At 46.9% G+C, this 24,073-nt stretch overlaps 1 protein-coding gene across 1 annotated transcript in view; it reads right to left on the bottom strand.

Annotated features, from left to right (window-relative positions):
* Nucleotides 1–864: 864 nt before the first annotated feature.
* Morn5 (MORN repeat containing 5) overlaps nucleotides 865–24,073 on the bottom strand; it is a 32,372-nt gene continuing 9,163 nt past the window's right edge. Inside the window, exons 4-5 of the mRNA XM_005321148.4 lie at nucleotides 20,903–21,034; nucleotides 865–1,066 (exon numbers count right to left, since the gene is read on the bottom strand). Coding sequence (XP_005321205.1) covers nucleotides 987–1,066; nucleotides 20,903–21,034 — 212 coding nt within the window. The 3' untranslated portion in view covers nucleotides 865–986. The remainder of the gene's footprint in view (nucleotides 1,067–20,902; nucleotides 21,035–24,073) is intronic.

Below are 24,073 nucleotides of genomic sequence, written 5' to 3'. Positions count from 1 at the left end.
CAGGTTGCTTGGGGTCCACAAGTGGCCCTGAGACATGTTGCTGCTTCCACTTCTGTTTTTCAGTTAACAAATGTGAGCTCTGAGGTGATCCTGAAGACTGATTATATGTGCTGCTAACAAACTGCATCATGTGTTTAAAACAAACACATATTGTGCACCTGCTAAGCACCAGCTCCTTTTCATGTACTATCTCATTTGACTCATTCTCAGCTACTCTGTTGTTTTAAATATCATTATAACCATTTTATAGATAAGGAAACTGAAGTTAGAGAAGTGACTTGCCCAAGGTTACATAATACCGTGGTTGAGCTGGGATTTGAACCCAGAAATGGATGATGGCAAAGCCACATTCTTCCTATGGCATTAAGCTGATTCTGCACCTCCTCCTGCCTGAGGCTCAAATGATGGCCCCGTAAAGAGTAAAAACATAAGTGGGGAGTTATTCGGGGAGGTGCCAGCTGTGAGCTGGTCACAATAATCAGGTCCTACTGTCCTCTGAAATCAAGAGAGTCAGTCACTCTCTATGAACCTCAGATACCCCATTGCAAAAGGTTATGCTTACCCCTCCTTTGAAGGCTGCTGTTAGGAGCCGGGAAGATGCCCACATGCTGCCTTGGCCCACGAGAGGCTCATTCAGTCACATATATCTGTTATTGTATGACAATGGTTCTCAAACTTTCATATGCATAAGAACTACCTGAGAATGCAAATTACTAGGTTCCATTCCCGAAGATTCTGATTAGTAAGTCTAGGCTGAGGCCTGGGAATAGCTATAGTTCATAATTTTTCCCAGGTGCTTCTGATGCAGGTGAAATGAGGATGTGTTCTGAGAACGTCTTCGAAGGCAAATACACTTGGAGCCACTGAGTGCAGAAAGCTTTTATTCCTCAGTCAAAATTGAGGCTCTAGAATTACAGCCTCCCAGGGTGAAGGCAGCCAGTGCCAGCGGGACAGATGGCAGCCTCTGGTGGAGGCTGCTGCAGAACTCACAGCTTGGGCCTGTGACCCACGATCTCATCCCAGCCCTTCCGACAGGTCTGGATGATCCACTCATGCTCATCATCGTCTGTAGGGAAAGAGGAAGAGCCGGTCATGCCTGGTCCTCACCAAGACCTTGCGTGCCCTGGGAGCCCCCTGGGTGGGGTCTTCGAGTTGGAGTGCATTCCAACACAGACTGATGGTCTGCTGGTGGCCCATGTGTTTAGCTCTGTGTGGGCAGAAGCAACCCTTTCATTTAAATCTAATCCCTCGGCAGAGGGCCTGGTCTGGGGGAAATTGAACACAAAAGGGTTTATAGTTTGTGAATGCTGCTGATGAGGCAGCTTGAGGTCCTTCAGCCACTTTGAGCCGGTTTGATCCTGATGGGCAGTCAGAGTGGCAGCCTCACTCTCCAGTGCTCACCGGTGTGACATATCACAAATAGCAAACCCAGAGCGGTGGGGCCAGGCATGGCTGGTAGCACTAGCACATAGTTTTAGGTCCTAGTTTCCTTTCTGGGCATTCCTTTCATGACCCTTCAAAGAGTCTGAGGTTTGAGGGTCCAGGGGTCCCCCTGACTCAGGAGCCTGCCAGGGACATGCAGAGGAGCCGCGGTGGCAGCTGTAGCTATTCCCAGCCATCTGGCTCAGCTTCCTCTTGGTCTCCCTGGAAAGGCAAGTCTTTCCCATCACTTTAGATGAACAGAGGCTCCAAGGTCAGGTCACTTGCCCACAGCCTGGGGCTATTGTGTGGGAGGACCTACAATCTGAACCTAGAGTTGTCTAATTATGAAACCTGTGCTGCACAACAAAACCTCACATAGAGCTGAATGAGTCACAGTCCTCAGTCCCACCGCACGTGATCATCCTCTCTCTGTGCAATACCCCTTGTGAATTTCTGTATTTTTATTTTCCCCCTTTCTCCTCCAGACCACACCCAGCCCCTCACCACAACAGGGACCCACGCTAATGGTGGGATATAGATCCCTAAAAATGCATGTAGCTATATAAAGTATGTACTGTTGTTTTGTGTCTGAATGTGTTTTTAATTTAATTCACATTGTGCTGTGAATTTCATTGTGCCGAACTTCTTTCACCCCATGGTACATTTTTAGGACCTCTTTTTGTTGCTACATGAAGTCTAGTTCTTTGCTTCTTGGCTGCCTCATGTTGCATGGTTGGCCCCCTCACGTTTTACTCTCCATCCTCCCAGTAGCGAAGATGGAGGTTGCCTCCAATTCCCTGCTACCAGGAACAGCACTGGGACAAGCATTCTCCATCCAGTATATGCATTCAGGGATCTGTGGGAGAATTTCCCTGGGGCTACATCCCAAAAGAAGGGCCATCAATCCTGCACAGACTTTGTTCACCAGTGTTTCCAACTGAGCCTGTGCCCTTCTCTCACCACACTATTTCCTTCCTTCCTTCCTCCCTTTCTTCTCTGCTCCTTGTCCTCTGGTTCTTCTTTGGGCTATAGCATGGAGGAGTTCTGGCCTTCTCTCCTCTGTACCTAGCTCAGAGCCTTCCACCTGAGATGGGTGATGAATGGTAGAAGCTCAGTAACCAAGGGTCTTCCTGAAAGCTGAAATGCAGAAGCCATCAAAAACCTGCCCTCTGAATCAGATTCCCCCTGCTCAGGGACGCCTTCTTCTCCTGTAAAAAGCCCCAGGGCCAAGGCTGAGAGATGGAGGCCCATGGACAGCCTACTGTGTGCTATTTTAGCACTGCATCTCATTGGATCTCCACAGCAGAGGGGAGAGTGCTTCCATGTTACAAAGGGGATGAGCCTGGTTCTAGGTCCCTGGCCCATGCAATTTGAGCAACTCTTTATCAGGCTTTGCAGCCTAACCTCCACCCAGAGCAGATGTGGGGATGCCAGGACCGAGGCTCCCCCCATATAACACATACATTTCTTTACCTATGATTTAAGGAAAGAGGCTTGCTGGCTAGTACACACTGGCTTTTGAAAACTGTCCTAAGTAGCCAGTGGGCCTCAGTTTCCCCTGGGCCTGCTGCCTGGCAGTCCCAGTTCAGGCTGGCAAGCCCAGGGGTGGGGAGATGGGCCACGATGTGTCAGCACACAAGGAGTTAAGCGCTGGTGGAGCCCACTTTTGCCACACTGTGAGCAGCCTGGTTGATAATTACAGTTCTGAAGTCTCCAGGCTATTGGAATCAGTGCAGCTGCAGCCTCTTCAGCGGTAACCCCTGAAACCAGACAAACTGGGTTTATTGTGCTGAACCAGTCCTCAGGCCCCTCCCTGATCGTTACAAATTGACAGCAATGGACTTAACAGCCCTCTTCACTACCCCTTTCACTCTCTACCTGGCTGCACAGCCACCAATTTGAATCACAGATGCCTCCCCTCTGGCAGCTGCTCACCCACCCTCCTCCACCTCCCCTACGCCTCCACGGCTCCCCTGGCCCTGCCACGCCAGGGTGAGGCTGCTGAGGCACATTTCATCAATATTTAAAATGGAATTAAACCTGTAGCTTTGATTAATGCCTCCCAGATCCCGGGAGTTGTGATTACTATTTTGCAAATTGCGATTGTTGGAATATGTTAATATGATTGTCTGAGAACATCTTCACCTTCTCAGATAATTTCCCCCCTTTTTTGCAGGAGGGGAGGAGAAGGGAGGGAGAAAAAAGACGGGAAAAAAATACCTCGCAAACTCTTTAATCAATTGTAAATTATTACCTTTGGCACTATTGCCAGTGGCACAGATGGAAGGGGAGGAAGATTTCTGGTTTGGTGCATTTATCTGTAAAAGTTTTTGGCTCTTGTTGACCTCATATTCCCAGTCTGGGATACTATCTTAAGGGAATAATCTATTTGCCTTAGAACTATTTAGAATCAAGAGAATGAAAATGACACACATTTCTAAAAAAAAAAAAAAAATAGGGAATGATTACTTTGTTGTATCTTCACTTGTTTAACCAATTAATTGTAAATACCAACTACAGGGCAGGAATCATGCTAGCTTGGGAGGAAGCAGGAGACATTCATGAAAAGTCATGTGAAGGGACACTTAGCAACTACTGAAAATGACAGTTATAAAATCTGTATAGCAACATGGGGGAAATGTTTTTGATGAGATAATAAGCCAAAAATAATTGAGACGAGGCAAGAAGCAAACCACAACAACAAAACATAGGCAGTATGTTTCATGTAAAAATTGTGCACAGAAGAAAAATTAAAGATAATAAACTGAAATGGTTAACTCTGAGCTGTGGGACTAGAGTGGTTCTTATTTCTGGCTTTTGGTATTTCCCAAATCCTTTTCATTATTTGTTGTGTGTTGATGACAGAAAAATTTTAAATAATTATTGATTCTTCCCCTATTCTCCAATTCAATGTAATTTTATGTGTTTTGTTAACTGAAATAAAATATTTTTAAGTTCCTAAAAATGCTGACATATTCTTTAACTTCTAAAAAAGTAAAAATCCTAGCATAAATATGTTGGTAAAGATTCATTAAAATCAGAATAAACAAATTTCCTGTGCAAAAAAAAATCCTAAATAATTTACGTACATATTCTGCCCTCAAGAGTTGGAAGGAAACTCCCCTCTTCGTAAGTGTGACTACATAGTGACCTCCTTCCAAAAAGAGGACAATATGGAAAGGAAGGGGGAAGAAAGCGTAACTTCACAGAGGAAAAACTTGACCTCAGGCAGGTGTTCAAGGTCAACATCAACATCAGTAAGTCATAATGATATTCTGCACCCTTGATACCTTTGGATGAAAATGGCATTGTGCTTTTGTGGTCTTCTTCCTCAAATTCCACAGCCCCAGTCTACGAATAGGAGAACATCAGACAATTCCAGCCAAGGAACGTTCTGCAAAATACCTGACCAGTACGCTTCAAAACTATCAGACAGAGAAAATGAGAAACTGTCATACCACCGAAGAGGAGCCCAAAGAGACAAAGCTAAATGTAATGTGTCCTGAAACAGAAAATGGATACGAGGGAAAGACTAAGGAGATGGGGGTGCACTGTGGGCTTTAGTTAATATTAGTTCATCAATTTTAATGTCAACAATAAGTGTCATATTCATGAAATATGACAAATGTACCATATAATAATGTAAGATGCTAATATAGGGGAAACTGGGTGTGAGGCATAGCGAGAATGCTGTACTGTATTCACAAAAGTATATAATTTGCTCTAAAATAAAGATCATTCTAAAAAGTGCACGAGGATCCAGAGTGCTCCCAAACAGGCAAGATCATCTGGTATTCCAAGAGAGATGGAAGGCCCTTCACATTGCCAACCACCCAAACATAGCCATTCACTCTTTTTGGTCTCATGCTTCCATTATATTACAAATTTTCAATATCTCCTTATATAATATTTTTCTCTCCCAGGACCCAGTTTACAATAGATGCCGAATAAATGCTCTGAAGGTGGCACTGAATAAGCCTTTCATTCTGACTTGCCTCAATCGCCATCCACAAACATTCTCTGAGCACCCACTGGGCATCTGAATCTTAACTCCAACGTCCCCTCCTCACTCCAGCTCGGCTGTTCTTCACAGCTTGCACCACTCTCCGCAATCTTCTTATTTATTATAATGTTGTCTGTCTCCCCTACCTAGACTATAAGCTCTGATGAGCTGAGGAGACTCATCTCCTTGTTCCCTGTGTGTCTCCAGTGCTTAGAGGAGTGACTGGCATATGGAGGTGTGCAGTCAATACCAGCTGAACGAAAAAATCAATCAACAAATCTGTCCTGTGGCCGGGCCTGTGCTCGTGCTGGTGACAGAGAGAACTAAGACCCAGCAGCAACTGCTGCCAAGAGGCCCAGGCCAGGCCCTCTTTAGTTGTATTTCTGTCTGAGGTTATAAGGCAGAAGATCTCTTTTGTCAGGTTCTGAAGCTTTGTGGCCACTCACATGCCCTGCACCCAGAGGTCATTAGAGGGACCCGGCTTCCTATAAAAGAGGAAAAGGAACTTGCTTTAGAAGAGATCCCAAATCTGACCATAAACTTCCTGATGAACACCTTTCCTGAAAAGGCTCCCCATTTCTTAGTTTTCCCTCCCTGGTTCACCTTACACCATCAAATGTGGCCACCTCCAGGTGCGGCAGTTGCCCTAATGCACCTGCTCCCCAGTGCCCCTGGGGAAAAAGCCCTTCTGTTCTGGGCCTGGCTCAGGTCCAGGGCCTCTAAGGGCATGTGAGAGGCCAAGGGCACTTGCCATTTCTAGCCTCTAGTATATATAAAAATGAAGCAAGGTCTAAATGAAGCAAGGTCTAAATGAGGCAGTATACATTGTATATTTTAAACATTTATATTTGATAAATTATTCCTTTCAACAGAAACAAACAAATGTAATATGAACGTGTTATCACAGAATTTCACTCAAAAAAGTCTTAAGTTCACAGAGACTGAAAGTGGTGTGATCAGGAAAAGGGGTGTGGAGTCAGAGCTGTCTGATGAACATGGTCTTTCTTTAGTCCTATCACAATCCAGACTTAAGGCCCTTCATGAATGTGTGTGCGCTGAGCCCTGTGCCCTCCTGTCTGTCCCCTGTCCCACCCCGTGGGCCTGCCTGGACATCAGCCTTCCCTGACTCAGGCTGAGGTCATGGTGGTGTTCACCAGCTTGGGGCAACCACATGGTCCTGGCACAGATTTGGCACTTAAAAAGTATTGACTCAATATATGGTAAATGAATGAATAAAGAAATGTAAATTTGGAGACATAAAAGTAATAGTTTTACCCTGTGGGATTTGGACAAAAGGAGAAGAATTTCTTCTCCTCCCTGGGCAAATGAAGCTCCCAAGAGGGCCAGGCAGGCATGCCAAGTGCAGGTCCAGGGCGCCAGCTGTGTTGCCTGGAGGCCATAGATCAGGCAGCCTCACCACACAGAGAGGCTGAGCTGCCTAGGATCATACCTGAGCTCTAACCACACTTGAAGCTCAAAGCTTGCCTGGCCTGTGACCTGCTTCACAGCAAAGGTGGGGAGGGGCCAGTCTGCAAAGGGAACAAGCATGCTGGGCCTGCTGAGGATGAGTGACGTCAGTGCAGTGTGCAGGACAGTATAGAAGAAGAGATCCTGAAAGTCTCAGAATAGCTGCAGGGAAATAGTGATTCCCAGATGGTCAACAGGGAGAGAGACAGCATGGCATGGTGCTTAAGAACATGCTCTGGCTTTGGTGCTCAGTGCCACTAGTTTGGGTAAGTGGCCTCACCTCCATGGGTCTCTTTCCCTCATCTGTGAATGTGTCTGCCTGGAAGGTTTGCTGGGAGGATCCAGTGAGATCTTTCCTGAATAGAGCTTCACAATGCGTGGTGCGCAGGCAATGCCAAAAAACAAACAAACAAAAAACAAAGGAAAACCAGAAGCTGCCTTGCAAGGTGAGACTTCTGGGTGCAAAGCATGGACTGGAAGGAGTTCTGGTATCAGACGGGCCTAGGTCAGGTAGTGAGCCTTCAGCTTGCTTGGTGATAAAGGACAGGCCACTCTGAATCTCTGAGCTGAGTTCCTGTCTGTACTTTGGGTTGAAACAGACTTCCTGCAGAGGGCACAGTGAGGCCTAGAGACCCAGGAAGTAGAAACTACAATCATCCCTCTGATGGGTCCTTAATTCCCAAACTAGATGCCTACAAGGGACCATCCTTAAAGGACTCACCAGGACACCCCTAGGACTTCTGGTTCCCTGCCAGGATGTGGGGAGCTAAGGGAGGAGAAGGTCTTTACACAGGATCAACATCATAAGGATCAAGCACGATAGCTCACGAATAACGAGTTTTATTCAAAGCCAGGAGGGCAGGCCAGGGCAGGTGAGCCCAGGTAGGGTAAATAGGTGGATTGGGGTCACTGGGTACCCCACCTCTTGGCACACCTTTGGGCTAGGCACATCTGCGGTCACCATGGCTATGCAGGTCCTGCCTGTGAGTTGGGGGTGGGATGGGGGCTGGGAAAGGGAGCAGACCCAGAAGAAACTGAGTCTGGCCAGGGGCAGAGAAAGAGCCACCTAGGGGGCCTGGCTCTGTGTATTTCGTCCTTCCTCAGTGAATGAGGAAAGGTTGCCCCCACTTAAGACGAGGAAGTAAGGTGGAGGTTTAGAAGGGTGCAATAATTTGCTGTTCCTTCAGGGCAGAGGGGAAGGCTCAGTGTGCCCTGGTACTGGTCACAATTGGTGAAGCAGGGAGTGTATGCACATGCACAAAGGTGTGTGCTTCCATCCAGTTTTTCTCACACAGAAGAGTGAATTGGTGTGTGTGCCTAGGGGTCTGAAGCCTGTGTGAGATCACACGCAGAGGGAGGAGGCACTGCCCACCTTCAGAGGGCCCTGTGCTCATCCAAGATGCCCAGACTGGCAGTGAGCCTGGAGCCAGGCCAGGCACAGGAGCAAGAGGGTTTCTATCATGGGGGGCTGCTCTCTTTCTTGGGGTCAAGGCCCATCCTAAAGAAAACTCTAGGCTGGGATCCCAGCCTGTGGGCTGCTCCCACACCCTCTGGCAAAGGCAGGGCTGTGTAGGCAGGTGCGGCAGGGCCACAGGGAGGGTGGCAACACCCAGGCCTCCCTGTCATGACTCCTGACAAGAAAGAGGCTTTGAACTTCACTGGCAATGGTGGTGGCCAGCGGCCAAGGCCACAGCATCGTCAATATTGACTGAGGGGTCATTGCCCAGGCAGAGCCTCCAAGGGCTGGTGGGAGGCCTTAGGGCTGCTCTTGCTTTTTCCTGTAAAGAATCATCTTTGGGGGTGGGTGGGGGCTGCAGGTGAATTAGGGCAAGCCACTTCATCTGCTGGGAACCAGAGGTGCAGGGCCCAGCACCCACCAGCTTTTCAAGGCCTATTCAAATGTAAGAGGCTTGGAAAAAATGATTGACTCTAAAATATCAAAAAGAGAAACCATAAAACTGAAATTAATAAATGTTCTAATTAATACATTCAGATTTGATTAATTAAACTTAGAAAGCAAACAATTTCATTATTCTTGAATTCCCATTTGCAGGCTCTATTTCTTCATTTTGCCAGAATTTTCCAGCATGCGTATGGCTCTCAAGAAATCACAGCCAATTGTTAAACTTGTAGTTAAGCAATTAACCAAGCAAAGTTAAAAGGATCCTTTCAAAGTTTTAAGAGCAAAAAAAAAAAATGTGTATTCAATGTGGGAGTATGGTTACATTCTGTTTTAATATATTGAAATAATTGGGGTAGGGTCTCTAAGGTCAGGCAGCAGGATTAGGGATATCACTGGGGAGGGGTGAGTCGGGCAGGGGATAGAGCTGCCTGGTATTAGGAAGCCCTTCTGTGTGTCAGGTGTGATGCCTGGCAGGCACTCTGCATGCCCCTTCTCACGCAGTCCTCAAACACCTCTGTGAATGTGCAGTTGGTGTTCTCTCAGTTGTATGGTGGCACCCAGTTGATAGGTATGGGGAAAATGCCCATAGTCACTATGAGCCTTGGAAATCTCTTAGGGAGCCCTAAGCTGGAGAAGAACATCTCATTAAGTGCCACACAGCCATTCTTCTGACATTGCTGGGACAGTTACTCCTGCTGTTGAGGTGTAGATGCATAGTGAGCTTGTATTTGTGAGCAATACAGATCCTTAAATACTAGAGCAAGGTGATCCCAGGATTGGAGGCACCCAGGGACAGAGGTCACCGACTCAGGCCCTCACACTCCCTCCAGAGCAAGTGTGTGCTGGGTGGAGGGTGCACATTCACCAGCACTGTCTATAGCTATTCTTCTTGCTTCCTGCTTTTATTTTATGAGTACTAATAATTGGATTTGTGTTTGCTAACCACATTCATGTTACCTAGCCACCCTACTTAGGCAGCTCAGAGAAGCCAAGTGCCACAGATACTCTGTCAGTGTAGCCTTGCTCACTCCTGCTCTCTGGCTGCATGTAGACAATGGACTGAAGGTGGCCTAGCAGTTGGGAGCCCATTGTTCAGCTGGCAGATGCTGAGGACTCCATTAGGCCACGGTTGTGGGGACACTGAGTGATGGTAAGTAGGAATCTACAAAACTCCAGCAAGACTAGAATTCATAGAGTCCTTGAAGCAATCTGCAAATTCAATGCTGTCATATGTTTCGCAGGGAGGGTACGGAGACTCAGAGAGGTGAAGATATATTCCTGAGCTCACACAGCTAGTGAGTGGATGCAGGGTCATAGTCAAGTCTGTCTTCAGAGCTGCTACCCATGGTCACTACCCACTTCCCTGAGAAACCTTTCTACAACTCCAGGCCTTACTGCTTGCTGTCTGAAGGACAGATGCCAAACTCCCCAACCAGCACTCAAGGCCCTAGCTCCCTCTGCCTCGAATGCCCCACCCAGACCCACTGCTGTACTCCTGTCAAAACCTGAAGGAGGCCTCCTTGATTCATCCCTGACCCCCAAAACACAGGCAGATCTCAGGGCTCCGTCCCGAGTACCCCGGGCCCCTGGATCTCTCTGTGCATTTGTCCATGCTGTTCCTTCCCTTCTGTGCAACAAAATCCTGCCCTTTAAGGCCTGGCCGGGCACCTCCTTGTCCAGGACACCATCTCGACTAGGCTGGGGACATGCTCACTCTTCTTTGTGCTCCCTCAGCCAATGTGATTCTGGCTGTGGTAGCACCAGAGAAACAGGGGCACGCCTCACTTTTAGGGGGAGACAACCTCATGTTGGATATTTCAAATTAAAAATAAGCATAAATATGACAAGGACTAGAGAGTTGTGTTGGGCTGCCTTCCTCATGTGTCTTGGATGGTCTGTGTTATTTTTATTACTAAACTATATTTATGACTAAACTATATTTAATACTAAGCTATATTACTAAACTAAACTCAGGCCCCACCCAGGCTTCTGTCCAGAGAACACCCAACCGAGTCCTGTGACCATCTGTTTACGCATCTGGTTTGTGGGGTAGGTGCTGGGTCTGGCTCCTACCTGAAAAATCCTAGTGTACACAGTGGCTCAGTGAAGGCCTGTGTCTGTGGGGAGCTTGGGAGTCCAAGGCTCTAGATGGATAAGAAATGATGCGGATGATGAGGCCACATTTAGAACAGAATGCCAAGGGCAAGTCAGATCAGGAACCTGCAGGCCTCTGGACCAGTTTTGAAACTGGCATCAAAAGCAGATGGGCAGAGGACACAGGGCAGCATGCCAAGGTGACAGTAGCTCCTCCTTTGGATGTGAAGTTAGGGAGGCCCCTGCTTTTCAACTTTTTACCCCAGGGTGCAAAATAACCACCATTTCAATGGCTGATATGTACCAAGCACTCGGCTGGGTGAGTTCTGTTCTCTACCCCTAGCATTTTCTCCTTCATGCTCACATAACCCTGTGGGAAGGGTCCTATTTTTATCCCCATTTTCCAGATGAAGAAACTGAAGCTCAGAGAAGTTAGAGACTAGGTCAGAGTCACACAGCTAGTAAGCAGATCTGGCTGACTCTTTGCCCAGCTCCTAATCTGTCTGCCTCTCTTAGACCTGAGGTTGAGCCAAAGGCTCTAACTTCCAGAGTAAGAGCTGAGGATGAGGTGAGGGGCTTGCCCCATGGGCTTTGGCCCTGCATGCACTTCTATTAAAGGAGACAAACAAACCATGCTGGTGCTGGCTGGGCTGACTCCAGCCACGGAAGGGGAAGCTGTGTCCCCTGGATGCCTCCAGACTGCTGTGGGGGCGGGGGACACATTGTTACTGATGGGCACTGTGGCTGGAGGGGGATTTCCAGGGCCTGTGAAGTTGGGCTCCAGGGGCAACTCGGCAGGTCAGGGAGGGGCGGGCAGGGGCAGGCTGTTACTCTTAGAGATCTTGTCAGGAGCCTGTGGATGGCTTCCAGGTGGCCAATCCTGCCTTCTGTGGGCAAACTTCTGCTGATAGGTTCCAAAAACTGGGTAGAATATTCATAGTTTGGCCTAGATTCTTAGAGAGGTTCACGACACAAAAAGGCCACAGCATGTCTCATTGGTTCAGAGTGTGGCCTCTGGTGTCAGAGAGATCTGGGGTCCAATTCTGATTCTTCCCTTTAATAGAAGCAAGACAAGTAAATAATCTACTTCTCCAGCCTTGGTTTCCCCATCTGCCAAAGAGGGAGAATGGCATTTCGTCAAAGGACTGGAATGTGATAAGTCCCTGGCAGAGGAGGCTTCGATGCTCAGAGCTTCCCTTCCTACCCCTTTTGCTTATAGCAAATGCCATGTCTGCTGGCAGCGACGTGCGATCGCAAGGGCATTTCATTTGGCAGTAACGAGTGTGATATTATCCCTCCACAAAGCCTTCATTACAGTGCTGCTGACAATACCACAGATAAAGCAGGGATGCCCCTGCGTGCCAGCCTCCAGGTGATTATCACATTTGGGTAAATTGCCTTTTGTCTTGCTGGAGAGATGACGGGAGGGAGCTGTGCGGGAGACTCACTCTGCCATTTTGCAGAAACCGCTAGGGAGGCATCATGGAGAGGTAGCTGGGTTTTCAGAAAGAGCTGTGTCGGGCAGTGGGAAAGCAGGGCTCTGGCCCCAGCTCTACATGGCCAGGCTGTGTGGGGTCGGGCATGTGATTTGCCTTCTAGATCTCAGGTTTCTCACCTGTCTGAGAAAGGCTGTGATTTCAGATTGATTTGGTAGAGGCATTGAAAGTCCCTTGGTCATTGGCCAGGTTTTTTGTTTGTATGATTCTGTGGTTTTGGTATGGGAACCAGGGCCTCACGCATGCTAGGCAAGTGCTCTACACTGAGCCACCTCCCTCCTCAGCACTCTGGCCATTTTTTTTTCCTTTAAAGACAGGGCCTCACTATGTTGCCCAGGCTCGACTCAAACTCCTGAGCTCAAGTGATCCTATTTTTCTGTTTTTTTTTTTTTTTTTTTTTTTTTAAAGAGAGAGTGAGAGAGGAGAGAGAGAGAGAGAATTTTTTAATATTTATTTTTTAGTTCTCGGCGGACACAACATCTCTGTTGGTATGTGGTGCTGAGGATCGAACCCGGGCCGCACGCATGCCAGGCGATCGCGCTACCGCTTAAGCCACATCCCCAGCCCCCTATTTTTCTGTGTTATCATGAGGATTAGATGAAATGAAATAAAATAATGCCTGTAATGTGCTTCCATCAGCACCTGGAACATAGCAAGCAGGCAGTAAACACTGGTTATTATTATTATCTTTATTTTTCACCTGAAATTGAACATGGATAATTTTGTATATCAATAAGGTTTATTTCTCTGCTGCTATTTTTTAATGTCTACATTGTATTCTATTGTAAGAATATACCTTATGTTATTTAACTAGTCTACTTCTGTTGGACATTTGAGGTGTTCCCAGTTTTCAACGTGTTTAAACAATGCCAGAGCTGGGTACGGTGGTGCACACCTGTGTAATCCCATCTACTAAGGCTAAAGCAGGAGGATTGCAAGTTCAAGGCCATCCTCAGCAACATAGTGAGACTGTCTCCAAAAATAAAAAGGGCTTAGGACACAGCTCCCTGGTAGAGCTCCTCTGGGTTCAGTGTCTCATACTACAAAACCCACCAACTACAATAATGCCAAGAAACTTTAGAAGGCCAAAGTGGTCTTTCATTTCTAGGTGTTCACTCTGCAGCTTAAGTGTCACCCTCTTCTAAGTTGTCTGGGGAGCAGATAAACACCAATGCTGGGGCTTCTTGCCCATACCTCTTTGAAGAGATGATCTTGGAGCTGGCCAGGCAGAGTGGAAAGAGAAAAACCTTGGAAGGAGATGAGACTGAGTGTGAATCCTATTCCTGCAAATTTCCTGGGGAAATTCTTTACCTCACCAAACCTCAGTTTCTTCATTTGTCAAACAAGGCTCCCAGGAGGATTCCCCTCCTCCTCTATGGAAGTGTCCAGGGCATGGTAAATGCTCCCTCAATGTTACCTTTCATTGCCATCATCATCTTCATCTTCCTCGTTCTCATCCTGGGTGAAGCCCCTGACACCTCCCAAAGACTCTGAATCACACAGTAGGTCACTGCTAAGACCCCAATTCACACCCCTTCTTTCCAGTGTCCACTTAACAGTGTACATTCAAATGAGGCTTACGGTTGATTTTAAATTCTGTCTGGAACCCATAGGTTCAAACGCAAAAAGGCCCTCTCTGCAAATAATCACTGGTGTGTGATATTTTTAAGAAGCCAAAGCCATTGTTTCTGATTGAAGGAAAGTTGGTGCTATTTTGAAGAGCAGCGCGATTAAGCGGTGGCGTTATCTCTTTAACCATTGGGAATTATATGCTGTTTGAAAGATTTGTGAGCTCTAGGACATTTGCCAGATGTGCTTGATTCGACATTTCAGACAACAAAGGGGATAATGTTGGCGGGAATCTTGACGGCATTTCTGATGATCAGGATATTCTTTGAGGATGGTACTGAGACCTTTCGGGGAAGAATTTCAGCTTTCACATAAACTAATTTGGGATGCTCACTCTCTGTCTTCCACAAAGCAAATTTAGTTCATTGTTAGTTGTATATGTTAAAATGGTTATGAGGGTTTTTTCTTTGAATATTAATAATGTGCCTTTCATCGGAGACACTCGCATGGGGTATCATTAATTGGGGGGAGGGAGTAAGGATTAGTGGTGCAGTTATTTTGCAAATGATTCCTACGAGTAACGTTGAGGCAAGCAACAGTGACATGAAAGAAATACATGTACAAACCGCCAACACGGCTCGGGCTTAGCCTTCCTGAGAGGATTGAAAGAGACATGTAGGAGGGGGCAGGGTTAGTTAATCTCCCAATTTCCCATCATATTAAAGGCAATTATCTCAAATATCTTCAAATGCTTCCTTACTGGCTCTCAGTGTATAAAGAAAGGACCGCTTTTCAAATAAGGTAGTATCTCATTCTAGGGACCATAATGTTTTTGTCTTAAGACTCTAAAAGGACCTTTTCATTCATTTAGGAAGCTTACTGAGCTCCCGATGCATTCTAGGAATTGTGCCTGGTGGAGGAACAACTATGAATCAGACATGCCCCTGTCTAGATAAATATGCATACGGAATAAATTAGGGCAATGCTGGCAAGAAGGACAAAAGGAACAGTATATTAGTCAGTTTCCTGTTACTATAACAGAATACCTGTGACAACTTATGAAGAGAAAAGTTTTATTTAATTCATGCTTCTGAAGGTTCCAGTCCAAGACTGGGCAGCCCTGTTGCTTTGGGCATCTGGTTAGGGCAGACTATCACGGCAGGAGCACATGGTTGAGCAAACAGCTTGTGATGACAAGCCAGAAAGCCAAGTGGAAAGACTGAGGGTCTCCTTGGATGGCGTGTGCCCAATGGCCTAAAGACCTCCTATAAAACCCCACCTTCTGAATGACCATAGCATTTTCTAATAGTACCACCCTAGGTACTGAGCCTCCAAAAATGGACCTTGGGGGATACTACTCATAGTCAGAACATATCAAACAGGCTTTTGGAAGATTTGGGTTCAAATCTAATTTTGTCACAAGTTGTGTAACCATGAGCAAGTTATTAACCCATCTGAGACCAGGTATCACTAATTATGGCTCATGCAAATTACCCTATTGAAAAGAGTGGGTGGGGACTGGGGTTGTGGTTCAGTGGAAGAATGCTTACCTAGCATGTGTGAGGCACTGGGTTCGATCCTCAGCACCACATAAAAATAAAATAAAGGTATTGTGTCCAACTACATATATATATATATATATATATATATATATATATATATATATATATATATAGAGAGAGAGAGAGAGAGAGAGAGAGAGAGAGAGAGAGCAGGTGAGGTAAGCTGGTAAGCTCCTCCACAAGGAGCATTCCTTTTCCACCCCCTGTCTCTGAGTTGTGGATGAGCAGGGGAAGCTGCACACCTTTCTTTGGTGATTACTAACAAAGATGTCATGGCTTTCTGTTATTTGCTAAGCATTGACAGATGAGGAGGAAGGTGATAGGTGGAGAAAGGAGGAAGGGCAATCTGTGCTGGAGGAATATGTAAGGGGGTAAAATGTGCAGGATTTGTGTCCCAATGCATGTCAGCTAGCCTGGCTGGACTAGGACAGGGGATAGAAGAGGTCAGAGGATGGAAGATGGACCTTCAAAATTAGGCCAGGACTGAGAGCCTGCAGACCCCAAACTCCCACCAGCATTTCATTTCCCAAGTGAAAACCTGTGGAGGCAGAAGGATTGAGAATATCTAATCACATTTGTCTCCCTAGAGACTTCTTTGCTCTGCAGCAGTTAGAAAAAGCTTAACAAACATCAGGGCTTAACTTTCTTCTCTCTCCTCCAGCCTGAGTGAACAATTATCCTAACACCAGACACAACTACCAATCACTGCACACCTGTCCTGGCCCAGGTGCTGTACTATGTATTTTGCATACTGAATCTCATCTTTCCTAACCACAACTCCTCCAGAGAGGTATACTGCCCATTTCACAGATGAGGAAACTGACGATCTGGAAGCAAAAGTAATCTACTTATGATCACACAGCTGGTCCATGGTGGATTAGGGACTAGAGATCCAAACCCAAGCAATTTCAAGAATTGGAACAACCAAACAAAAACTTTGCAGACCAGATGTGGTCTGAGAGTCACTGGGTTGAGACCTCTGATGGCTGTTAAGCTGCTTTGAAAACTTGAGAGTGCTTAGAAATACAGTAGATTGCTTTCATTATTCAGAATAATAAGTTGTCTATTATGTGCCAGGTATTGAATTTTGTATAATTGGTCGAAGAATAGGAGGAACTTGCAAGCAGGTGCTCTGCCTGTCTGCTTGCTTTTTCTTTTACACTTAATCAGCTCCAACTCATGGGACTTGTGTGAGATGCTGGGGACATAGTGAGATTCAGATAGTCACATGGTTCCTGTCCTGAAGCAGCTCCCAAATAAAGATACTTCCACTGTCACTGGATAAGTACTGTTAGGGAGGCTCGGGAAGGCTACAGAGGATAGACCTCTAATGCAGTCAGGGCAGTGGAGAGGGCCAGGTGGGACAGGGAAGGCTGTCTAGAAAAATACTCTACAATGGCAAGTCCTGACTACTATAGGGACTATGAACTAATTTAGTGCATAGCAACCTATATTTAACAAAAAATAGAGGAGAAAAAAAACATAATACATTGTATATGCAAAGATACACACATGTGCATGCATGCATGTGTATGTGGGAGAGAGAACGGGGCCATGATGTAAAATTCTTTACTGTGAGCTGTATAGTCAGAATATGTTGCCTGCCCTGAACCTTTGGCATGTTGTAGGTGTTCAAAGCCTTTTTGAGGAGTGGAAGGATGGATTTAAATTTTTATAGGCTGAGGCAGGGGGATGGCTTATGCCCAGGAGTTCAAGGTCTGCGTGGGCAGCAAAGCAAGATCCCATCCCTCACACAAAAGAAAAATGATTTGCACAGCAATCCAGCAAGGTACCACCCTTCCCAATTAAGAAAGACGTTCTCCAACACCCACATCCAGTAAATTGAGCATGTTTTTAGTTCAGCAGCAGCTGGGTTTTATCAGTTAGGCCTAAAGCAAGCTTCTGACTAGGGAAAATGAGCCCACAGGAGACAGGGAAAGAGCCGAGGTCTGAAGGGGAACCGAAGGCAACTCTTTGCTGGTGCCCCAGTCTGTGACCTGCTAAAAAAATAAGTGCCCAGCCCTGACCCACCCAAGTGGCATGGCTTCATAATAGCAGTGGCAGAGGCACTGTGTTTACTCTGGGATGGCCTCAGTCACCCACGCCAGGCCCAGAGAGCCACCAGCTCCCGCCTCAGGATGCCAACAGGAAGCACTGTTTATGGAGGCAGATTGGAGAGAAAGGCCCTGAGCAAGACAAGATGGACAGAGTGCAGGTCAGTCCCTTGCAGGGGGACGTGAGTCAGGGGTAATGACTAGGTGTCCAGGAACAGAGGCTCCCTTTTAGTGGTTTTCAGGACACTCTGAACTTGGTCCATCTTATAATATCAGGACCAAAATATCCTTTGGCTATATTCTCCTCCATCCTCGACTCTTAAGGTTGGAAGCACCCTAGAAATTATCCAGCCCAACTCCCTCATTTTACACATGAAGAGAAAGGGGCCCAGAGAGGGAAGGCACTGATACAAGGCAGCCAGCAGGCAGCTTGAGAGGTAGGGCCAGGATTGGGAATCCAGATGCCCCTCTCCCACCATCTTACCAGAAAGGTCTTCTATCTAATTTTGCCCACTTTGGCCTCTTCTCTAAACAGAGAAGTCTTTCTAAAGGACAAAGCACTTACTAGGCTATTTGCTAAGACCTTCCCTTAGTCCTCACTGTCACATGGCGAAAAGACACTCAAGATCTTTCCCACTGCTGTAACCCGGACTCTTGGGCTTCCTCTCTTGCTCTTTTCCCACCCACATATCATAATCTCATGATCCTGAACTACTTGGGCTCCCTTGAGGTAAAATATTCTCTCCCAACTCTAAGCTTTTACATGTGCTGTTCCCTCTGTTTTTAACACTCTTCCCAACTTTGGGTATTTGTCTGCTCTTTTCTAGGTTTCTGAATAGATTCTGGTTATTCCAGAAAACCTCCATGGCCTGCTGGCCTCCAGATTTAGGTGTCCCCACTTACTTCTCCGGCAGCGACTCTATTATTATGACTTACTGTACCATTAGTTTCTCTGCTCCTTGACAGATGATTCTGACATTCTTACCACCACCATGCTTAACAGGAGCCAGGTTCACAGCAGGTACTCGACAAATACCTGCAGACTCTCAGTGTCCTTCATTCTATAGGCTTCCTAAGAATGGTCTTCTCTTCCCATGATGTGTTATGAGCTTAATCACCAAGGATGGCTTCTTCTGCTCACAGGATTCTGGGAATCATCATTTCTTGTTTTTTTTTATGCTTCTGTGATGGACACAATCTCCACCGGGCCTCTATCTCATTTCTCCTTTGCGGGAGAGGTGAGGTATCTTTGGGAAGAATGATTGCAACTCGCTATACAAGAAAGCATAGAGGACACGTCTGAGGAGGGCGGGTGTGGATGTGGTCTGGGCCAGGTAGAAGCGCTCACTGGCCCCCTGCACTCTGCTTTGCCATGCGGGGCCCGGGGCTGACTGGACAACACTTCTGCTTTGCCGGCAGCTCTTGTGGACAGAGGAGTCACATTCTTTTCTCTTCTGCTTGATGTTCATGTCAGTGTTGCTCAGAGTGACACTCATTTCATGTCCAGTTTCCAGGAGTTTTTTGTTTTGACCTACACTCCCAGAGCCAGCTTCATCCTTCTTTTTGGAGGCTCTTGCTGACCAGTGTACCCTCCTCAGAGGCCAAGGGTCCCCGCTCTGCAGGGCCCCTCCTGAGAGCTCCCAAAGAGCCAGCCCAGCTGGACAGTGCCCTCTCGGAGGTCTGACTGCGGTTCCTTGAGGTCCCTCCACGGACCTTCCAGATCCTCCTAACCCAGGCTCTTGATGCTGGCCCGAGTCCTGGAGGCAGGACTGCTACCTCAATGAACGCCATTTGCTTTTTGGGTTTCCAGTAGCCACTTAGCGGAGCTCCTGATGTTCAGTTCTTTCTGTTTTTCTGGCTGGCCCCTGACTGATACGAGTGGAAACAAGGTAGACAGTCCCTTCCCACATGCATCTGACAGATATTAAGCAAATAATTACAGAAATGAGTCATTAATTACAGTTGAATTTTGGATACCTGAGGAAAAACACAAAGCCTTTTTGCATATCAAAGTCCTGAGAAGCCTTCAATAAATAAACCTGGTCAGGACTGCTGGATGTGACAACTCCTTAGCTCATCTGACCAGAGAAGCCCACAGTGAGCCTGTGAGCATTCAGTGCTCTACAGAGTAAACAGTGCTCTGTGTTCATGGAGAAAGTCATTAAAGAAACATGAGTCAGGACAGTCGGAGAGCACATGTTGGCCCGGTTCCTCCAATGCCCCAGCTCCGGGATTCCAGCCACAGACATGTCAACCATTTGCTTTGCTCTAATACCTTCCTCAGAGGCAACTTTCTGATCATTATGGCTGTCATTATTGGAGAGGATGCTGTCCACAACCAGTAAAGCCATTCTGGTCCATTCGTCAGTTTCTTTCTCATGACAGAGCAAGGTTTCTGGACCTGAGTCTCTAGAGGGACCAACGATCCCTTAAGACTATATGCAAAATGTGCGTGTGAACATGTGTACTTGTGTGTATGCATGTGTGGGCATCAGGTCCCACAAAAACGGTTACTCCTAGTAGGACTGTGACTCCAGGAAAGGGATTAAACGTTAAGGATCATTGCATTACACAAACATGTTCATGTTCTTATTTGTGCGCTGGGCTCCTGTGAGTTAAGGCACTGTACATCAGTCCTTCTCAGCCTGCTCAGGTTTGTGTTCTCTTCCCCACTTGAATCCTCCAGCTGGCTGTGCCCACCGGCCTTCCTGGGCCACGCGGCACTGCTCCTCCCTCTGCCTGAGTCCATGCTCCTTCCTCTGACAGGAACCCTTTCCCCTTGCCTGGGCTCAATTCCCAGTTACTCTTCAGGACTCCATTTAGTTGTCATATCTTTGAAACCTTCTTTGACGGGCCAGTTCTGAACTCGGAACTCCTTAATCATGCTTCCATAGTAGCTCCCACCTCTCTGGGACACCTATTTTCCCTCCTCCCAGGGCCATACTTTTCCTTCTGGTGGTGCCTACTCTATGACACAATCAACTGTTTGCAGGCCTTGTCTGCTGCCTGTTGGAATTGAAGCTCATGGGGAAAGGGATTCGTGTCTAGCTTTGCTGACCAAGCCCAGTGTCTAGCACAGAATAGGTGTCCATTACATGCTATTGAAGGAATGCATGCCAAAATGACTACTTCGATCCTTTCAGTGCTATACTCACTTGTGCCATCACAGTTAGATGTCCTTGACCCCACTCTAAGACTACGTACAGACTTACCAGCCACAAAAAAGTCCAATTTTTGTCTTGTCATCAAAAGGTTCTTTCTGATCAAATGCAAAATCTTAAATGTGGATAAAGAGAAGAGAAAGCATGCCAAGGGTGTCGGAATAAACCCACCTGCGTTTCTCAGAAAGCGGTTCCTATAGTCCTTAATTATCCGAGTGTTGGGATCGTAGAAGCCATCTCCACAGTCATAGGAGGCTGGGGGAATTGTTCTTGGTGGATCCATGTTGGTGAGTTGAGAGATACCTTGAAAAGGTACAACAAGCGATTAGTTTACTACCAAGGCCGAATCCAAACCAATGCCCCCTTGAGACCCACTGTGGCTGGATGCTCATATTGAACTAAACGTTCCCTGAGTTAGAAGAAAACCAAGCAAGAACAGAGACGCAAGGAGATTTCTGAAAATGGGACTGTGAGCAGGATCTTGGGAATGCTACTCTGTCTTTCTCCTGACCCTTACTCTTCCCCTTGCTCCTCTCCTTCTTGGAATACCTTGATAAAGGATTCAGGTTCTAGAGTCAGCGAGACCCTGAGCCTGATTCAGAGTTGCCCAGGTGGACGGGAGGGCAGGTCCAGGAGAGGGATGGCATTCAAAGTGTGGGCAAAGGCCACAGGTATGAGTCCTCCAGCTTCACTCAGAAACCTTGTGGAGCAGAGTACATACAAGGGAGAATACAAGGAAGGAAATGGGTTAGGGGGACAAGGGTCAGAGAGTGGAGAAACTTGACTCTCACCTAGTTACCACAGTGGCTGCCATTTATTGAGTGATTATTTGTGCCAGGCATTATGCTTTTTATAGATAAGAAAACCAGCCAGTGTGGTGGTACACACCAGTAACCCCAGAGCCTCAGGAGGCTGAAGGTAGGAGGACTGCAAGTTGGAGGCTAGCTTTAGCAACTTAGTGAGGCCCTAAGCAAGTTAGTGAGACCCTGTTCCAAAATTTAAAAAATAATTACAAAAGGTCTGGGGATGTGGCTCAGTGGTAAAGTGTCCCTGGGTTCAATCCCTAGTATAAAAAAAAATTGTGTGTGTGTGTGTGTGTAGAGAGAGAGAGAGAGAGAGGAAAAGATAGATAGATAGGGGGAGAGAGAGAGAGAGAGAGAGAGAGAGAGAACGAGAACTGATGCTCTGAGAAGCCAAGGGGTCAAGAGGAACACAGAGGTAGCGTTCCCAAGGTAACTTGCCCAAGGTTACCCAGCTAGGAAGCAGTCTGCTCTGGAATCTGTGTGCTAAGTGCCTGTATCGGGAGAGGCAGGGCCTGGGTGCAGCCCCAAGACATGGACGCTGAGATGCCCAGGAAGGAAAGAGGAGTCAAAGCACTTTGTGTGTCAGCACCTTGAGTGTTATCGTGGAATGCTGTGGCCTGAGTATAGGAAGAAGTTGGAATAAATAACTTCTTAAATTCCTTCTAATTGTAGACCCTGTCATTCCCTGTTCTCTGGATGGACAGTTGGATGCCCACATCCACACTGCCTCATGTTCACAGCTCAATGTCCTGCTGAGTAGGTGCTCTAATGTTGGCTAATGATAACGCCTGGCCCTGACCCCAACGCCATGCATATTGATTAATGATTAATGAGCATTTATTCCATGCCAAGTGCTTTACAGTCATTCTCTCACTGAAGCCTCAGGCCAATGCCCATTTCACAGATGCTCAGAGAAGTCAAGGGTCATCCCTAACCATCACCTTGACCAGCAGCAGAGCTGCCCTAACAATGCCTGCCTTCTGAGGCAGAATGCAGAGTGATACGGGAAAGGAGTGGGCTCTTAGGACAGAGCTCCTCTACTGGGAGTCCCTGGAGGAGAAGGGGAAGGCCAGAGAACGGTCACCACACTGCCTCTGAGCCTGGCAGAGGCTCCCCTTTGGTGAAACTAACTGCCATAGGAGGGCTGAATTCTCTTCACCCACACATGGGCTCTTTATCCACAGGCCTCAGTTGGGGTAAAAAGCTCATGACAAAGTCTAGGCCCCATCACCCAGGAGGAGAGTGATATGCAAGGTTCTCAAGTTAAACCTAGGCTGGCAGCTCTGGGTCCTCCCCCACCAGCCAAAATGGCTTTGTTGATGTCATTACCTTGATTCCTCAAGTGTGCTTCTCTCCCTCCACTGTGATGTCCGGAGTATTATCCCTTTGACAGAAACTCTTTACAGAGCTCCTCCTATATGCCAGGCAATCTGCTAGGTGCTAGGACGTGTCCCTTAGTAAGTCCAAGCTCTGTATTGGTGTTGCTCACAGCTGGTACAGGAAGATCGAGCCAGAACACTCCTGATCTCAGCTCTGGAGGAGGGTCACAGCTGCTTAGTGACATGCCACGGGGAGACCTCACCCAGTCTAGAAATTCAGGGAAGGGGTTTCTGGAAAAAGGGACATAAAACTGAGACCTGAAGGTTGGGAAGGAGTTATTTGAGTAAAGTGGATGGGTTAGAGCATTCCAAGTCAAAGAACGGCGGGAAAAAACTTGGTGTCTGTGAGGAACAGAGAGGAAGCAGCCATAGCAAGAGCAAGAAGGGCCGAGAGGGTGGGTAGCTAGGGAGAGCTTGGGGACATTAGAAAGAGCTGGTGAATGAGTTATTTTTAAGAATTTGGACCCTTGTTGGAAGCAGTGGCTCATATTTGTAATTCCAGTGACTAAGAAGAGTGAGGCAGGCAGATCTGAAGTTTGAGGTCAGCCTGAGCAGCTTAGCCAGAGACACGGTCAGTCTCAAAACAAAATATAAAAAGGACTGGTGATGTGGCTCAGTGATAAAGTGCCCCGGCTTCAAATTCCAGTCATGAAAAAAAAAAATGAATTTGGATCCTTACCTTTGGGGTAGTAGGAAATACTCAAGGTTGGAGGTTTGGGAGGTGGTAACCAGATTTATACTTACCAAAGATGCAAGTGATTGCAGAATGGAGACCAGCCCAGGAGGAAGTGTGGGATCTTTTTTTAACTTGTTGTTTTTAGATATACATGATAATAGGGTATATTTTGACATATTATATATATATGGGGTGCAACCCATTACAATTTTGATGCCATTCTTGTGGTTGAACATGTTGTGAAATTACACTAGTTGTGTATTCACATATGAGTTTAGGAAGCGAGTGGGGATCTGAGGAGGTTAGGTAACCCAGGGGAGCAATGAAGGAGGTCTGGAATAGGCCATTGGCAGAGGATGAGCAGAACCCTGACAGAGGTTCGCACCGAGGTGCTCAGTATCTGTTGAATGAACAAATGAAGGAACATATTTGAGAGGTAGAATCTTAGGACCAGGTGATCTATTGCCCGTGGGGCAAAGGGAAG

The sequence above is a fragment of the Ictidomys tridecemlineatus genome, chromosome 4 (assembly GCF_052094955.1).
Source record: "Ictidomys tridecemlineatus isolate mIctTri1 chromosome 4, mIctTri1.hap1, whole genome shotgun sequence".
Taxonomy (NCBI): Eukaryota; Metazoa; Chordata; class Mammalia; order Rodentia; family Sciuridae; genus Ictidomys; species Ictidomys tridecemlineatus.
This window is presented reverse-complemented; position numbering and strand designations above follow the sequence as displayed.